We start from the raw sequence: 15,796 nt of genomic DNA on the forward strand, positions 1-15,796 counted from the left end.
GGGGGGTTAGGACAGAGAATGGGAGGAGTGAAGAAGTGGTCGTCGCCTCCCCACACCCTCCAAGGGTATACTAAAGACCAGAGAGGATGGTCCTCATGATGCCTACAGACCCCCACCACTCCAGGGTAAAACATCCCACTGCTGTGTAGGACTCCTTTGAGCAGTCAGGAGCCATTGTTTATCAGTCAAGTAAAAGAATCCCGAGTCTATAATAGTGATCACTTCTGCAGCAGCTGAACTGTAACTTCCAGCCACCGTATTGATTTATCTGGGCTGTCAGTAATTTATTCAGCGGGCAGTGGCAGTTGTTTACTGAAAGTTGAAACCGATATTGTCTGTAATCATCATTAAGTCAGGGCCATTAGGAGCAGTCCCCACTGCAGGTGCTAATTTGATGACGAGAGAGAAATGGCATGTAATTAAAACACAGCAAATGACAGCTTAAGACCTATGAGTCCTGTAAATCATGATCTGATTTTACCAACACGTGTGCAGCTTATAAACTACAGGCTTACAGCGTTGTTTAGAGGGATAATTGCATTATTCCGAGCAGATGAATATCTCTGTGTGCATCCCAGTAATGTTCCTCCCATCAAGCCTTATTAGTACTATGCAGTTCTTAGCAGATCATATTTTGAGTGATTTCATTGTTGCTGCAGTTATGCAATGTCATGCAGAAGTCATTTGGCTGCACTGAGGTCTCAGTGAGGTAGTTAGGTCGGTGGAACAATTGGCCCCGGCTGATTTGTCTGTAATCCATTTTGCTGAGATGTGACACACTGTAGGGGGGCTTTGCCTCTGGTCAATAAGTGCCAATAAGAAACAGCCATCACTCAGCAGGCTGCCCTGTCCACCAGCTTGCTCACTTGTTTCAGCTGTCAACCCCTGTCTCAAAAGAGCTGGCAATTGCGCCGCTCTTTCGGACGCACCACAAATGGCCTTCCCATACAAACCTCAATAGGACAGGAAAGGCAAGGACACTCGCAGACTGCAAAGCAGGCACATTTCCCTCCGACGTCTGAATAACCCATCTGAAGTGAAAACAGCTACGTATTTACAAAACACCATTGACAGTTGCTCATTCTCCCAGTCTTAAACTCCTGGAGGTGGGGCCGTGGGGGGTTGAACCCAAGTCAGGGACAATCGGGGCTCTGTTTGTGTTTTCTCTAACACCTCCGTGTTCTCTTTGGGCTCTCTTGGAGCGTACCGCAAGGGTGCAGGGGAGGGGGGGGGGGTAAATGCTGTGACCCTGCCGTGGACCCTGACTGAAGCCCCCCAAAAAACCTGCAGACCACCACGCTAGCTCTACATGCCACCCGGTTGCTGCTGGAAACGGGGAGCAAGAGCAAAGTGGGTGTGTGTGGATGAAAGAGAAAACCAGCATCTTAAGAGATGAAGACTAAAGTCACCAAATCATCCTCACTGCAGCAGGTTTCGACGTTGTTATTTATGGTGTGGCTGCAATCCAAGCTCATTATGAGGAATATATTCACTGAGTTAGTTTGTTAAACCTGGAGGAGACAAAAAGGCAAGCAGTAGCTGTATGATGTCCCGCTGGTGCTGCCGGGGCCAAACAATTTCAGAACAATACAGCAATATGATGCTGTTCATTTCCTCCAGATTCAGAGATAATTAGCCTGACTGTGGTTCTCTCCTTTTATGTCCCCTTGTTGGAGAGAGAAGTTTGAAGTCTGATATGCAGAGTGGGTGTGTTTATGTGTCTGTCTGTCACTCTGCCTGCATGCACGTGTGTGTGTGTGTGTGTGTGTGTGTGTGTGTGTGTGTGTGTGTGTGTGTGTGTGTGTGTGTGTGTGTGTGTGTGTGTGTGGGGTGTACATTTATAGTCAACAGAGCAGATGCAGGGAGTCTGTCAGAGCTCTTTGTTCTCCAGCAAGAACACATCATGACTGGGCCTTTTGTCTGAACTGACACCATCATACAGTCTCTTTTTTTCCTACCTCTCTCTGTCTCTCTGTCTCTCTCTCCGTTCCTCACCCCCTTATTTTTTCCACCAAACTATTCATACAGCACCCCATCACTCTCTCTTATGATGAAACCATTTAAAAGATAATGACCCCTGTGGATTACAGAGTTGTAGAGATGGAGATGTTTTGGTGTGTCTGGGTGTGGACTAAGGTGTACCTTCTAAAGTACAGCACTGTGTTACGAACAGAAGATGACTTCTGAACGCAGTGTGTACGTGTGTGTTTGCCTTTATAGTTGACTTTATAATACTTACTTACATTATATATAATCTCCTTTGTATGTTTGTTACTCTATTTCCTTGTGACCTTCACTTACATATTACTTCATTAATATTATTTGCACCATGAATCTCAAAATGTACAATTTAAAAAGTGCATTACATGGCCAAAAGGATGTGGACACCCAGTAATTAGGATTGTTGAGTATCTCAGCATTAATATGCTACTATAACAGCCTCCACTGCTGGAAGGGCTTTGCCACAAGATTTTGGACCTGGCAGCAGGGAGATGCACCCATTCAGCTACAAAAAACAGTAGTGAGTTCGGTCACTGATGTTGGATGATAAGGCCTGGCTCACAGTTGGTGTTCCAATTCATCCCAAAGGATGACGAAATAAACCAGGAAAGCCATTTCTTTATGGACCTAGATAAAACATCATTTCATGCTGTAGCATTAGGGTTGTATTTGGAATACAGGTGCCTAACCCAAATCACTGTAAAAAACCCATACCAAGAGTGTCCATTTACTTTTGGTTATATAGTATATATAGATTAAATTTAGGTGGATGTACCAAGAACCATTCATTCTTTGACTGCTTGAAGAAAAATATAGAAACAAATGCAGTGCAGTGCAGTGTGTGTGTGTGTGTGTGTGTGTGTGTGTGTGTGTGTGTGTATGTGTGTGTGTGTGTGTGTGTGTGTGAGATGTGTGAGAGCTTTCCAGCCAGAACACATCACAGCTTCACCCTTTCTCTCAGGGCAGCGGACTCACTGCAGGATTAATGATGTGTTAAGTACTAAAATTACACTCATTCATATTTCACTGTCTGGGCAGCACATTCCACATGGTATTAAAGGTTAGGGAAGAATATAATGTCTAAACAAGAAAAGAAAGGCACGCAAACGTAGAGGCAAACAGTTTAACATTAACTGTGGAAAGAAATATTTCACACTCGAGTCTCCTCATCGCAGCTGAAATCTCATTTTCTCACTTTTAAAGTCTAACCACTGCTCTTTGTGTCTGCGTATTCAAACAGAAAATTGCTGTGTAGCTTCTGACTGTCATCTTTAAATGTCTGCAGAGTGCCAAGCTTATCGGAACCTGAGGGAAATCTAAATTAAATCTTCCCGGTGAATGGGATCAGCCTCCGCATTATCTCTTGTCATTCTCAACTATTAAAGTTAGTTATTAGGAAGCAAAGGCACATTTGTCAAAAGAATGTGCAGGGACTATTTTAAACCAAAGAGCTGTTGGAGAGTTATTGAATATGATTTCAGGGTTATCATCCAGGGACTGGAGAGTTTGGATGGACTGTTGTGGCCTGTTAAAAGAGCCATTGTTTTAGATGTCATCAAGCCAACATTCATAAACGATAAGCTGCTAGTTTAGAGGTCATTGGTAGAACAGATAATGTGGGACACAGCTGTGCTACCAGGATGCTTAAAGCACATGCCATGAGGAGACTGTCCTCTCTACAGAAATGACAGCACTGATTGCTGGTTGAAACGGCTTAAAACTACTCATGTTTACATTTCGTACCAAAGCAGGAATGGTCTTGCAGCACAGAGAAAACTAAAGTAGTAAGTGTTTTGATATTTGTAGGCACAAAAAGGCTTGGAGACAGCAAAGCAAGGTTTGTTGTTTGTTTTTATAAAATGCAACAGTTCACAGTGGTACCCTTTAGCCATGATGGCAGTCTTTCCCTGAAGGACCTGCAGCAAAGGGCCTGCACTGGAGCTGAACCATGGCCACTGTACTCAGGACTCAGCATTAGTACACGGTACATAGTAAAAAATCAGTTAGTGCATTTTCAACCATACTTGAACCCTAGGGTCAAATGAGTAGGAAATGCTCATATGGGTCATTTTAAAGTACACCATAAAAGAACATATTTTGATATTTAGGTGCAAGATTAATGAGCATGATTGAAAAAGCACCAGATTTTGGTGCTGGAGCAAAGATTTGCAACAGAGAATGATAGATGAAGGATGGCAACAAACCATGGCTTCTTATTATCATGAAAAAAGCATTCCATACTGTATTGAGAATTTCAAGCCCCTCCTTCAGCCGACACATACTCACACGGATGCGCACACACACGCATATGCACACACACACACACACACACACACACACACACACACACACATACACATGCACACACACATAAACGTCTCTGAGAGAAAGTTACTCTCACATAGATGCATGCCGTTGCAGAATTTGCATCTGAATGCCAACTTTTGTTGGTAAATTCAAGGGTCCTTGGAGATTTTGCACATTCTGTTCAGAGCTCGGCAGGCCAATGGGAACGAAGTCACACATTAGCAAAGCCCTGCCAGCCTCAATTATGACCAAAGGGATTGGCTTGATAGTGTTGCATCGGGCCACATTCAAAACTGGATGTGTCTATTTAAACTTTCCTGGCCACTTCCTTTATGTTTAAAAGCACTAGAAAACAGCGGAAGGCAAATTCCTGCATCGAGAACGGTGCAGAAGAGATTTGGAGGCTCTCTGCTACTGCATTCTGTTTTATTCGCTTCTATTTTATTTCCAAGCCTTGGTCTGTGAATCTAGTTTTTATGTTTGGGAAAAATCCATCTGCAATGGAAGTGCTCCGGCTTTGTTCTCTCCAGACTCTGTGCCTAGAGGTTCTTTCCCTTTCTCACACTTTCTGTCTTTTTCTCTCCGTCTCTCTCTCTGTCTCAGAACATTGGTGATAGAGAATCCAGGAGTCTGGCTTCAAGCCTCCATATTTCATATGCATTATGAGACACAGCTGATTAAATTGCAAGTGTACGCCATGACTCGTCCTCCTTCAATATGCAATAAATGTCTGTTTTTTTCCTTCGGTTTTCTCATATTCTGTCTGTGTTTTGTGCCTTCTCGGGGGGCTGCAGATTGGATGAATCAGACTTTATGCCTGTTTCAAAGCCCAAGGTGTTTTATTTATAGGGAAAAAGTACATTAACGCCTCTGCAAAATCTTTGGAAGATTTATCAAGCACTCTCTCAGCTTCCTCCCTGCCTCAGTTGAACTGTGATGCTTGAAGTACAGATGTGTGTTGTTGGTGGGTGTAACATATCTGTCTTTCGATCTAGTGTGTGTTTTCATCCCTCCACTCTCACCATCGTCTTACCATCATGCCCATGCTGTGACATGGCCAGCTCTGTTGTCACGGCATTTATAATTCAGTCTTCTCAATAAAAGATGGACGACATTAAGTTTTTATCTGGTGATGCAGTGCTGCTGTCTCTTAGAGCCTCTTTACAAGCGAATGACTGAGGAGCAAAACTTTCCGTCTCTGTTCTGACTTCCAGGCATCACTTGGCATTAGTATAACCCTAGATGATCCTTGTTCCTCAAACATGCTTTTAGAAGCTTATTCCCTATGATCTCATATTCTGCTAGCTTACTCCCCAGCCCTTCCTCTCTAAGCCCCCAACCTTTAATGAGTTTTGCTGAGAGTTATATTTACTCATGTTGTCTTGTGCTTCTGTCTAAATGGCAAAAAATCCTCTTTCATTCGGGGTTGTCTGGCTGAATCAGCGTTGTCGTTTCGCAGCTCACTTAGTGCAAAAAGCTGATGTGGGCAGAGCTCTGTCAGGAAACGAGCTCTAAATCATCCCAGTTTACAGAAACAACATGGCTTGCCTTGCATTATGAATGCATTCAAACCATCACATTGGTCGTGCTGCTGGAGACTGAGAAAAGCTTGGCTAAGTACTGCTGGTTTATAACGGTTGTCCATCTCCATTTTTCCACACATCTTCAAGGTGTAATGGCTTCTGTCTGCACGTTACGGTTTCCTCTGCTTTTTTTCTTTGCGGTTTCATGTAGCATCTGCCACCCAGAAAGATAAACAATACGGGCAGATAAAAGAGAGCAGGAGAGACCAAACTGGAAAGAAAGGACTGTATGTGTCAGTTAGAGCTGATAAAAGCCTGCAAATCCAATTAGTCCTCAGTATAAGGGGGAAGGGGGGGGGGGGGGGGGGGGGTCCTCATGGGAGTAATGTTAGAAAATATCCACCAGCGGAACATGTCAATAACACAACACTTGCATACTTGGCTATTGATAGATGTAAATTCGAGCTGGATGTTTGCTTGTACATGGGGCCTATATTTGGTACAGGTTTTGCCCACATCAGCTTTTTGAACAGATAAACAACCATCAAAGGGAAGTACTGTACTTTCAACACCACAAACCTCTCTAAAGCAGGAGCTAATGGCAGAGAACCATCTTCATTTGAACACACTGAATCTGTTCCTCATTCCCTGTAGATGTCCTGGAATCCATTTTGGTGACGGGGAATCCACTGCTAGTTAAATACCCGTCTGTCTTTCACCAGGTTTTGGTTTCTTGTCTTGTGGATTTCCTTGTTGCTGGTGTCTTATTTTCATCCCATGCCAGAAATGAAAGGGGGATGCAGAGGGAGAGAGAGAGCACAAGAAAGGAGCAAGGACATTTTCAAACAGCACAGTGCTGTGGGTCAGAGCTCATGTGTTCCTCTGGGGAAGAACCACATGCTCTGGGAGTAAGAAACCAGAGAAAACACAGCTGCTGTTGTACAGATTTATATGTGTGTCTTTGTTTGTGTGTGTGTGTGTGTGCGTGTGTGTGTGAGTGTGCGTATATGCACGTATTCACATGCATGTGGTGTGTGTTCGTGTGTGTAGGTGTATATGTTTTGTGCAAACCATGGAGGAGGATGGAGGACATGTGTGGGTGTTTGGGAAGACCTTAATGAGCACAATCTGGACAACGGCGTAAAGCAGTGAGGAACAGGGAGCTTTGTGCAAGACAGAGGAGCTCTCCTACATTCAGCTCACACGTACTTCATCTGCTGTGACTCCGCAAAGAGATAAAGATTCACAAGAGCCAAGTTTCTCCTCTGTAATCATCTCAGCCCTTAAATGTTTAATACATTTTGCATTTTTCCTTTTGAGGGCTTCATCCTGTCTTTGATAAGTGCGTCAGTTGAGTATGTGTGCATCCACAGGCACTGCTGCGTGTGTGTATCCCCCATGTCAAGCTGTATTCCAGTCAGGCTGTTGTTAGGGAGGACTCACAGTCTCAGAAGACAGGCGTTGCCTTTGTGTTGTTGTTATTGTCTTCATCTTTGAACAGGGATTGCTCTGACCACATGCTCCTTGTGGACTACCAAACACACACACACATGCACAAAGCTCCACCTTACAGTGACAGTGGAGCATCTCAGTGGGCACACTGGTGCTGCTGCTTGTAAACTGTGTGTATGATTATTGTCACTGGGTGTGGTGCTGCTCTGATAATGTGTCATGATAAAATAGGGACAAAAGTCCAGCTCTTTTTTTTTTTTAGCTCTGATATTCAGTGAATGATATATGTGTTACAAATACCAGCTCAATGGATGCTCTGGTGGAATAAAATTGCTTAATTTCTTTAGCCCACTTTTATTTAAAAGTACATTTATTAATACAAAAAACGTGTCTAATATTTAATCACCATTAATATATAATATTATATATATCATAATAATAATTTAAAAATGAAACATATTTTGAGGACAGGTTCTTTTTAAATTTAATATTTAATGGATGTGGATGAACAGCAGATGTCTAAATAAGTAACGGTGCTCTTGCTTCTATTGCTTTGTTTACTATAAATTATACAGTCATTGTTCCTGGAGTATCCTAACAAGTGTAGATCGCACTGAAGTCCAGATAGTCATGTACTGGTGCTACATGTTTGCAAGGGAGTGTAACCAACAGTTGCCATGGTAAATTCAGAGGGGATATACTGTTAATGAGGAAGAGTTATTAGAGAACTAATGGGGTTGTAGTGTAATTTTGGTGAACTGCATGTGGAGATTAATTAAGAAAAAGCTCTATTTAACACATACTTGACTCTAATTGTTATGTTAAACTTAGCAGAATTTGTAATTTTCTGCACAACTAGAGGCAGTTTGTTTCTGTGATATTGCCACATTAATATTGCCTGCTTTAATTTTCACATGTACTTTTGTATTGCTCTGTTCCACATTCTGTGTTGACTTGGTATAATTTGAAGTCAGTGTTTTCTAGTCTTTAGAACTGGAGTCTTGCTCTCTCTTCACATTGTCACTCTGCTCATTGACCCCTGTCTTCAGTGTCCTCCTCTCATCCCCGCTTCTTCTGTCTCTCTCCTTCACCTCTGGCCCCCACACCTCCGCCCTCCCTACCTCCCCACATCCCTCATATCCACCCTAACCCTCTCAGGGGGAGGTGAGTCCTGAGCTGGCCCCGGGCCCAGGCCCATTAGCCCCAGCCTGGCAGCCATGTGCTCATCACCAGAGATCATTACACCCAGCCAATGACACCACTCTAATGCATCATTAATGATTGATTAACGAGCTGAGCTCAGCCCAAACGGGTGCATTTGTACGGAAGAGCACCCTGTAATGGCTGTGCAAGGCTTGCATCTGCTATTTTTCACAGTGTTTTGTGTGCGTGTGTGTGTTTGTGTGTATTTTATTCTCCATCTCTCAGGTTAAGTGAGAAGGCTGCAGACTCCTGTGTGTGAAACGAAGGACCGAGGAGGTGACAGCAGAGTAGCGTGATGGCAGGGCGGGGGCTCTCTGCCCCTCTCCCTCTTCTCCTCCTTCTTGTCTTGGTGGAGGTCCTACCTGTGGCCCAGGGCTCTGGCTACCTGTCTGGATATCGCCTCAGGTCTCGACTGCAAAGGGACCGCCACGTCCGCAATGTCCGACCCAACATCATCCTCATCCTCACTGATGATCAGGACATAGAACTGGGTAAGACATTTTCCTCCTATAATCCTTTCCTGAGTGTGTGTTTGTGCATTTGTCTCTTTGTTTGCTTTGTGTGCACATCCCATGGGCATGAGTATTCTCTCTGTGTGTATCCAACAGCATTAGCAAGGGAAAGTCAGCCTAATGCTGCCTCTTGGCACCATAACAACTGGCCCACTCAAAGTCATGTGCTCCCCTTGCCAGCTCCTCCATTGCTGGCATGAAATGAGGGCGGCCTATGGCTTCCATTGTCTGGGTGCCAAACCCTGGCCATCTCCCTTCCCGCTTAAGTCCTTTAGCGGCGTATTGGACTGAAGTGGCTGTATAATGGCCTTGATGACATCCTTTGTCCTCCTGTGATCGCTCGTGAGAAGACTCCCATTGAAAAGCAGGAATTTATGGTCAAGCATCTGTTTTCCCAAACAATCGGCATCAGCCTGAAAAGCTTTTAGTACATAGAAATCCAAATGGGCTACACTTTACCAAAAAGATTTGTCCCCTCGTTTACTTTACCCTCCTTCTTTTTCTCTTACCATGTCCATAATGGTTTTTGCTCTCTCCCCCTTATGCCCTACATTTGTATTTTTCACTCTTTGCCCTCTCTGTTTTCCTCAATCTCTCACTCTTTTTTTCATCTCCAACTGTTTAATGTCCCCCTGTGTCCCATTCATCCCAACCCTTGGCCTTTGAATCTCCTCTCACCCTCCTATCCCTTCTTACAACCTCCCCCCTTTCTCTCTCTCTGGCACTGTTTTCTCAAAGGCTCAATGCAGGCCATGAACAAAACGCGGCACATTATGGAGAAGGGCGGCACGCATTTTTCCAACGCTTTCTCCACTACGCCCATGTGCTGCCCATCCCGCTCCTCTATCCTGACAGGGAAGTATGTGCACAACCACCACACCTATACCAACAATGAGAACTGCTCCTCACCCTCATGGCAGGCCCACCACGAGCCGCACACCTTCGCCGTACATCTCAACAACTCAGGCTACAGGACAGGTGAGCACCGCAAGTCTGACTCATCAATGAGTCAATGACTTTTCACAGATGCATCAAACTCGAGGACCAAAATTAACCTGCTGCTCGCTTGTTTGTCACTTAGCCTTCTTTGGAAAGTATTTGAATGAGTACAACGGCTCCTATGTGCCCCCTGGCTGGAAGGAATGGGTAGCACTGGTGAAGAACTCCCGCTTCTACAACTACACCCTCTGCAGGAACGGAGTACGAGAGAAACACAGCAGTGACTACACAAAGGTATTTAGACACTGCAGCTGAGAGATATCATGCTTACGTACGCAGAATGATTGCCTGTATGAAGGCAAAAGTGAAACAAGGTATTTTTAGATTACTTACTTACTGAGATGAAGTTTTCAAATAGTTTAGAGAGCATCAACTCTGTAATTTCTAAACTTGGAACTTTACAACCCTGATTCCAAAAGAGTTGGGACGCTGCGTAAAACAGCAACAAAACAGACTGTGATAATATGCTGGTCTTTTCTGACATATACTTAATTGAAAGCAGTACAAAGACAATATGTTTCATGTCTTTAATGTCTCAACTTAATTGATTTTTAAACATATACGTATTCTGAAATTGAATCAACAAAAGAAAGAGGAAAGTTTTGGAATGCTCCAAAACATGAATGTGTATTAGATGGTATACAAGAAATCCAGAGTATTTCAGTCTGATGGAATGAAAACAGGGGGTCTTAAAGGTCCAGTGTGTAGGATTTAGTTGAAATTATTGCCAGAAATAGAGTATAATATTCCGAATTATGTTTTCATTAGTGTATAATCACCTGAAAATAAGAATTGTTGTGTTTTCGCTACCTTAGAATGGGTGCTTTACATACACGGAGGAAGCTGGTCCTCTTCCAGGGAATCTGCCTCTTTGCACTGCCGTGTTTCTGTCAGTAGCCCAGAACAGACAACCCAAGCACTGCCTCTGGGGAGCGTTTTTGGCAAGGGTTAAATAGTAGATGTGGGTCAATATTTAGATATAGTAGTGCTTGTGAATCTCTCACACCAGGCTAGTAACAGGCACTGACCCAGCACAGTACTGAAGGCTTTGACATCTGCTCTTTCTGTCACTCACTAAGTGCCTGATAGACACTGTCTGCTCACTCCACAGGACTACCTGACAGACATCATTACCAATGACAGCATCAACTACTTCCGTATGTCTAAGAGGATGTACCCTCACCGTCCTGTCATGATGGTCCTGAGCCACGTTGCTCCACACGGACCAGAGGACTCCGCCCCGCAGTACAGCTCTGCCTTCCCCAACGCATCACAGCACATGTAAGACAATGAGTAAGCTTCAAAATGCTGCAGCCGGCTGTATGATTAACCCAGCTGTGAGCCCTCAGATTGTTACAGGTTTGGGAATATTCTGTGACAGCAAATAGTTTGAACTGGACTGACTTTGCCCCTTTGATATACTGTATACAGACCTGATTTATGTGGGACACAGCAGACAAACACAACGGTACATTTCTACAATTTTCACATCCAAAGCTATTTGCTTGCATATGAATGATCCACACCTTCACACTCCCTTTCATTTGACCCAGAATGACACAAATTCCATAATCTCAGCTCGATCTTATCTTCCTCTGCCTGCAGTATGCTCTTGGCAGCTGAGCCCTCTTCACGCACAGCCAGTGTTTCGCTCCAGTTGATTTTGCACATGTGTTGTTCACATTAGTCTTACCACCCTAATGAGCCCCGCTAATTTGTACCATTTTGTCAGCCATGATCAAAGAGAGGCATGAATGATGTATGTTTAATGCATAGGTAATGAAGGCGCACACACACACACACACACACACACACACACAACATTTCAGCCTTTGTCTTCCTGACCCTCCATGCTCCTGACTGGCTGTCTAGTGCTGCTGGCTAATGGCAGACCTGCTATTGGCCTCCAGAGACAGATCCAAGGCCAGTAATGAGACTGCAGTTTCTGCCCCCTCCCTCCAGCCCCCTCACACCCTTCTCCTGCTTCATCTAATCCCTCCAGCATCATTAACCTGTGCCATGCAGGCTTTATACACAGAATATTCTGAAAATTCAGCCCCAGTGTCTTTGTACAAACTTTTAATTGCTCTTTCTCCATAAATTTGCTCTCCCTCGGGTGATGTTTTCTGAGAGCGCTTCTCTGGCTATTTTTCTCACTCCATCTCCCTCCGCCCTTATCAACCCCATGAAGAAAGAGAGGCAGTAAAAGTCCTGCATTCCTCTAGTGATAAATGTTCTTCTCACCATGGTACCTTGCAGACACATCTTCACACTACATTAGGGTTTCCATTGTGGATCAGGCTGTGAGACATTAGCATTTCTTTAAAGTCAAATCGATCTGCTCTAAACGTTAAATATATTTTCTTCTTGGATCTCATTAGCTATTTAGCAGTGTTTATTCTCAAATAATTAAAGTTCCATATGGCTCGGAGTAAATTATTGATCAAACTGTGCTCGCTGTGTTCAGGCCTATCGATCACTGTGCTTTGCATTTTACATTGTTTATGTATCCTCTAGTTTCGCTTTGCATAAACAGTTTTCTGGCAACTTTGGAAAGAAAAGGAACAGAGACATCACCAGACACAGGCAGAGAATATTGCTGTGAATGCACAATGTAACTGTACACACATATATGGTATAGGTAGATTTTCTATTATTCAGTTTACAGCTATAGACTATAAAGCATAGAGATGGCAAAACAAACTGAATGCAAATATATGAGGCGCTACAGTGACATTTAATGGAATGAGTACCGTGCTTTGTTATTTTCTCCCTTTGTGATATAAAAGAAACGGCAGAAATTAAATGTTAAGTACAACGAAATGTTTTGATTTATTCTGGTTTAGTTTGATGTTTTTTTGCCTCCGTCTCTCTCAGAACCCCCAGTTACAACTATGCCCCCAACCCAGACAAACACTGGATCCTACGCTACACGGGACCTATGAAGCCCGTTCACATGCAGTTCACCAACATGCTGCAGCGTAGGAGGATGCAGACCCTGCTGTCTGTGGATGACAGTGTGGAGAAGGTAGGCAGACATGCAGGCACATAGACATATGCTTAAACACAGACACACCACACTCACTCACACACACACATTTTATCTGACTGTCTCAAGTCCTGAGAGATCTGTGCTTGTTCTGACTGGGACCGTATAATGTATTCACTGACACACTTGGTAAATTGTTCTCTCCCTTTTCCTTGAAACTGGCACAGGAGACTTGAGCTATCAAACATGAAATATAACTTTTTACACTGTGTGAGTGTTCAATGAGTTATATCCTCTCTGCAGATGTACGACATGTTGGTGGAGACAGGGGAATTGGACAACACCTACCTTATTTATACCTCAGACCACGGCTACCATATCGGCCAGTTTGGTCTGGTCAAGGGCAAATCAATGCCTTATGAGTTTGATATCCGTGTTCCCTTCTACGTACGAGGACCTAATGTGGAGCCAGGCGCCATGTGAGTGACACCGACACAAGTTCTTTAAAGTCATTCAATATTCACATATCTGGATGTCGTGTTCCAATATTATATATGTGAGATTAATGGCATTGTGACCAAATTCCACTGAAAAATGTCACCTCATTCTTGCTTCCCTGCAGTAATCCTCATATAGTGTTAAACGTTGACTTGGCGCCGACTCTGCTGGACATGGCCGGTGTTGATATCCCTGCAGAAATGGATGGCAAGTCTATCCTCAAGCTGCTGGACACAGAGAGGCCAGTCAATAGGTGAACACACGCAACAGTTATTTTGCTCAGTGTCCTGGCATTCAGCTGACACTTCTGTCTGTTCTTGGTGTGATCTTGGACATAATGAAATCTACAATCCAAATATAAATGTGGAACACCAAGTTCTTTTCAGGGCCATTCAAGGATGGGATTTGAAAATGGAGTGTGAATGTTGGCTCAGTTCAAATGTCACAGTGTGGTCTGACCGGACTTTTCTTATTTCTTTTTCATCATTTTCCAGATTCCAGTTGAACAGGAAGGGTAAAACATGGAGAGACTCTTTCCTGGTGGAGAGAGGGTATGTTTTATTGATTGACCTTTTGCAGGCCATGTTCTCATTCCAAGCATTGTCCTCTGGTGACATCAGACTCCATGTCTTTGGTAGGTTGAAAAAAATGTTCTTGTACTTTCAGGAAGCCTCCGCACAAGAGAGCTGACGGGAAGGAAATGGCCCAGGAGGAGAACTTCCTGCCAAAATACCAGCGTGTGAAGGACCTGTGTCAGAAAGCAGAGTACCAGACCTCCTGCCAGCAGCCAGGACAGGTACCGAACATGCAGGAGCTAAGGAGGAGAGGTTAATAAAGTTTCAGGAGGACAACATGGAGTGTGGCTCATGCTCTGTGACAGTTTTGGTTGATTATTAACAATTCACAGCATATAATATGCAGCCATTGTACTCTCAGGATTCCATTCCACATCAAAATCTCTTTTTTAATCCTTCAAAATGCGTATATTAAGAAAATCTGAATCCTTTAAACATATTTTAATACTGTTGATCTGGAATTTTTCTTGCATGTTCAGGGTTCTACAGAGCACCATTAGAGATCTGTTTAAGGTCATTTGAGCATAACTCAATAGGAACATTTTCAATCAAAGGGCTTTTTAAGCATAAAAAATGATGCAATGCTATAGCACAAGCCTAAAATCCATCATCATGAAATTTCCGTCTGCCTTGTTTCAGAAGTGGCAGTGTGTTGAGGACCCGACTGGCAAGCTGAGGCTGTATAAGTGCAAGGGCATGGCAAGTCTCTATGCCCCACGTATGCAGGCTCTGATGGCCAGCGGTGCCTCTCAGCTGGCTCCTGCATACAACTCCGACAGCTGTAACTGCGGTGATATAGGCTTCAAAACACCAGTCCTGAAGAGGAAGAGGCTACTCACCAAGAAGAGTAAGTTCCTCTTGTCAATCACACTGTTCTGGTAGTTATTAATAGAGCTGATTTTGTTCAGAAAGACACATGCTTTACTTTGAAATGTCCTTTCACTAGCCTACAAATCCTTGCCAAACAGGGCCATGAATCCTCAGCTAAAATAACTAGATTTGAAGTTTTCATGGTGTGAAGAGTATGTGTCTGTGCTGCCATCAAGTGGTGGACTGCAGTAGACAAGTGAGCCTTTAATCATGGGCCCTTGAGAGAGACAAATACACAAGATTGTGAATTATTCATGGAATATGACACCAACTGCATGGGATGTTGATTCATATCAACACTGCTCCTCCTCACCTCTGCCACAGTCACCAGTCAAGGAGTTAGTTAAAGCTGCCACACTGAAGCTCAGTCCAATTGTCTGAGCTAAACAGCACTACTGGTGTGGCAACACTGATAGCAGCTTGTCCTCCAAATGAGCAGTCAGTCACACAGAGCAGGAAAGAAGAAGGGGTTGCAGGGGGGGTCCATTTTTTCTCCACTGTTTGTGTGTAATGCCATTGACCTGGGTGAATTTACATCATTTGAATATCTTTCTCTTGAGCTCAAAGCAGAATTATCAGTGCTCATCACTACATTGGATAATTAGCGCTGTTTATTCAGGAAATATCAGAGCTGATTACATTTTGTGTCACTACAGTAGATATGACAGATTAATCCTGAATGGAGACCTGAACATTCATCTCAACAAAAACAATGCGTCCAAAGCTGAGATTTACTGGATAACTTTGAACTTACACAACATGTAAATGAAGCCACTCATCACCATGGTAACATTCTGGACTTTGTAATAACATCAGGGTTAAACACTGACAGTGTTTCAGTAGTAGAATTACCTGTTTCTGACCATC

At 43.6% G+C, this 15,796-nt stretch overlaps 1 protein-coding gene across 4 annotated transcripts in view; it reads left to right on the top strand.

Moving 5' to 3' along the window:
- The window catches only part of sulf2a (sulfatase 2a), a 33,283-nt gene that overhangs the window by 12,314 nt on the left and 5,173 nt on the right, over positions 1-15,796 (top strand). For 3 of the 4 annotated variants that reach the window (XM_041950190.1, XM_041950210.1, XM_041950200.1), the window contains 10 exons: positions 8,712-8,977; positions 9,737-9,976; positions 10,080-10,231; positions 11,109-11,278; positions 12,875-13,025; positions 13,290-13,465; positions 13,609-13,737; positions 13,979-14,035; positions 14,151-14,280; positions 14,699-14,906. In XM_041950190.1, coding sequence (XP_041806124.1) covers positions 8,782-8,977; positions 9,737-9,976; positions 10,080-10,231; positions 11,109-11,278; positions 12,875-13,025; positions 13,290-13,465; positions 13,609-13,737; positions 13,979-14,035; positions 14,151-14,280; positions 14,699-14,906 — 1,609 coding nt within the window. In that variant the 5' untranslated portion in view covers positions 8,712-8,781. Of the gene's footprint in view, positions 1-8,711; positions 8,978-9,736; positions 9,977-10,079; positions 10,232-11,108; positions 11,279-12,874; positions 13,026-13,289; positions 13,466-13,608; positions 13,738-13,978; positions 14,036-14,150; positions 14,281-14,698; positions 14,907-15,796 lie in introns of those variants that run through there. The other variant, XM_041950218.1, reaches the window with a different exon arrangement.

Source organism: Chelmon rostratus, chromosome 2, assembly GCF_017976325.1.
Source record: "Chelmon rostratus isolate fCheRos1 chromosome 2, fCheRos1.pri, whole genome shotgun sequence".
Taxonomy (NCBI): Eukaryota; Metazoa; Chordata; class Actinopteri; order Chaetodontiformes; family Chaetodontidae; genus Chelmon; species Chelmon rostratus.